Here is a 2500-nt window from a genome sequence, read left to right on the forward strand (position 1 = left end):
CTTGCCCCTTGATGGCAGTGAACATCTGCTCAAGCACAGGGTTGTACACAACACCCACCAAGGCCGCCTTCTTTACCCACAGTCCAACAGAGATGCATGTGTAGGGGAAGCTGTGCACAAAGTTCATGGTCCCATCTATGGGGTCAATGATCCATGTTGGCTCATCAGTTAGGATACACTTCTCTCCCGCAGATACTGACTCTTCACCAATAAACCTGGGAATATTAACCTGGCTTTTTTATCCTGCTGATTTGGCCAATATGCTTATTTCACATGTATTGGAATACCTACATATATATATAAGATCCTAATATCCTACTGACATGATAAAGACTTAATTGGCAACTAACTTGTGGTCAGGGAAGGCCTCAGACAAGCCAGAAATAAGCATCTTCTCAACTGCCTTGTCTGATTCAGTCACCAAATCTACTGCTGAGCTCTTGGTCTCAATATTCTTCTTCTTTTTGATTGCTTCTCGTACAACCTTTGGAAAAAGACAAACAATTAGTGAAAATAAAAATATACAACATTTAATTTAAAAGTAAACAAAAAATAATAAAAACACAACCTTCTTTTTTCCACTAGATCATGACCACTGTGTGTACAACATGTATATGTGGTAGAGGTTTGTTGGGATTTACAGCCACAGAGACCATGACAACTACTTGATATGTACTACTCAAATTTTCAATGCTTTGATAATTTCTCAGGGTGTATTTCTAGAAAATGTTTGCATTTTAAAAATCAAATTTCATATCAATGAAATCCTATCAAGCGTGCTAACCAAATAGATCAGATAAAATCTGAGGAATCAGTAAATATGTATAATATAAATGTCCAAAAACTCCTATGAGTACTGACAGATGTTTACCTCTGTCTCAACTAGATCATGATGTCATGCACAAGGTGTATCTCTCAGACCTGTCCAGGCTCTATCTTGTCACTCACATGCGGTGGAGATTTTTGTATTTGAGGTCAGAAGCCTATAAGGAAGGTCTTTAGGGATACTGCCCCCTAATAATGGCAAAAATACTTAAATTCACCATTATCTAACCCCACCATTTCCCAATGATACTTCATGCCCTCCCCACCTATCAGGTTTTATACAATCATTTTTGTTGCCTAGTGCTAATTAAAACCACTACAAATGTACTTCCACCTTGATACAGTATCTTGGAAACTTTCAAAAAAAGTTTATGCTGGAATAAAGATAATATCGCTGCCCCTTTACCTTTTCCATTATCTCATAACCAACACAGATACAGTTGCTGCTGTGTCGAATTTATTGCCAAATGATGAAAATATCTGTTGCATATCTCCGCCCAGAGACGAAGTCCAAAATATCCTCACACAGCCAGAGTTCTTAATGTCATGTTTTCTTTAAGTTGGCATGTTGTGCTAATACAGGGTGGGGGGGGGGTAAGAAAGGCCACCCCCCCTCTTGTCTAGGGAATAAATAAAAGGTAGGAAAGATTCTGTTAGGATTTTTGAGTTTGCATCATACCCTGGTTTCAGGACTTCATCTCTCGAGGGTTACTCTCGGTAATGACTACCCCAATGTCTAAACAGCAGGAAATATGAGATACCCTGTCTGTGTACAATATATCATAAAAGAATACCACTAATAATTCATAATCAAATATAACCAAACCAAAGATAACCATAGCACTTATCACGAAAATAATAACAGCCTTCCCCTATCTATACATCTACCATTCCATCAACAGCACTCATAAGACTTCAAAAATCAATATCCCAAAATTGCTTACGTCCATAGGCATAACGCAATACCTCCCTGCCACCCAGCCACCACCCGGCATTACCTCTATTCTCTTCAATGACAACCTTCAAACCCATTCTAAAAACACTAACACATTCCAACCAACTTAATCAATCAAACCACTAACCTTCCCCGCATCTTTGACGAGATCTAAGGCCACATCGAAGCATTTTTGGGCGTCGATTTCTGACATTGTGACGTGGGTTTCAAGTGGCCGGAGCAGAATGTAAACATGCATTCGTTGATGAATTTATGGTCTTTTATTTTCTTTTTTTCTATTTTTGTTATTTTGAAGAATTCTTTAATTTTCGAGTGAAAAGGATATTTTTTTCTTTTTATTTTTATTTATGATTTGAATATTTCTTGAAATTCGATTGACGTTCATTGACGGTTATATTTACTATTGTAATCAGTATGTACATATGTAAACATCTATCTCTATATCTATATTTATATAAGCATGGATGTGTGTGTGTGCATGTATATATATGTGTGTGTGTGTATGTATGTATGTATGTACGTTAATATCATGTGATCATGTAGATATATATTCTTCTATATAAGTTACCCCTTGAAAGTGTCAATATTTTCTTTGGTTGAATTGACTGGTCACACTTTCTATGAAAACTTGCTGAGACTATAGTATATTTCCATGCAATCATAAAACTGCTTTTAAAATGTATACTTATTTCTTTAATTTTCTTATCTCTGAATTTGTAA

The 2500-nt window shown here is 36.4% G+C and overlaps 1 protein-coding gene across 2 annotated transcripts in view; it reads right to left on the minus strand.

The window, feature by feature from the left end:
* Positions 1-1988, minus strand: part of LOC125037124 (inositol monophosphatase 1-like) — a gene marked incomplete at its 5' end in the record, with an annotated part of 10804 nt that extends 8816 nt beyond the window's left edge. For both annotated transcript variants that reach the window (XM_047630147.1, XM_047630148.1), the window contains 3 exon segments: positions 1-215; positions 351-484; positions 1908-1988. The exon segment at positions 1-215 is cut by the window's left edge and continues 45 nt beyond it. In XM_047630147.1, coding sequence (XP_047486103.1) covers positions 1-215; positions 351-484; positions 1908-1973 — 415 coding nt within the window.
* Between the last annotated feature and the right edge of the window lie 512 nt (positions 1989-2500).

Source organism: Penaeus chinensis, chromosome 22 (genome assembly GCF_019202785.1).
Source record: "Penaeus chinensis breed Huanghai No. 1 chromosome 22, ASM1920278v2, whole genome shotgun sequence".
In the NCBI taxonomy this organism is placed as follows: domain Eukaryota; kingdom Metazoa; phylum Arthropoda; class Malacostraca; order Decapoda; family Penaeidae; genus Penaeus; species Penaeus chinensis.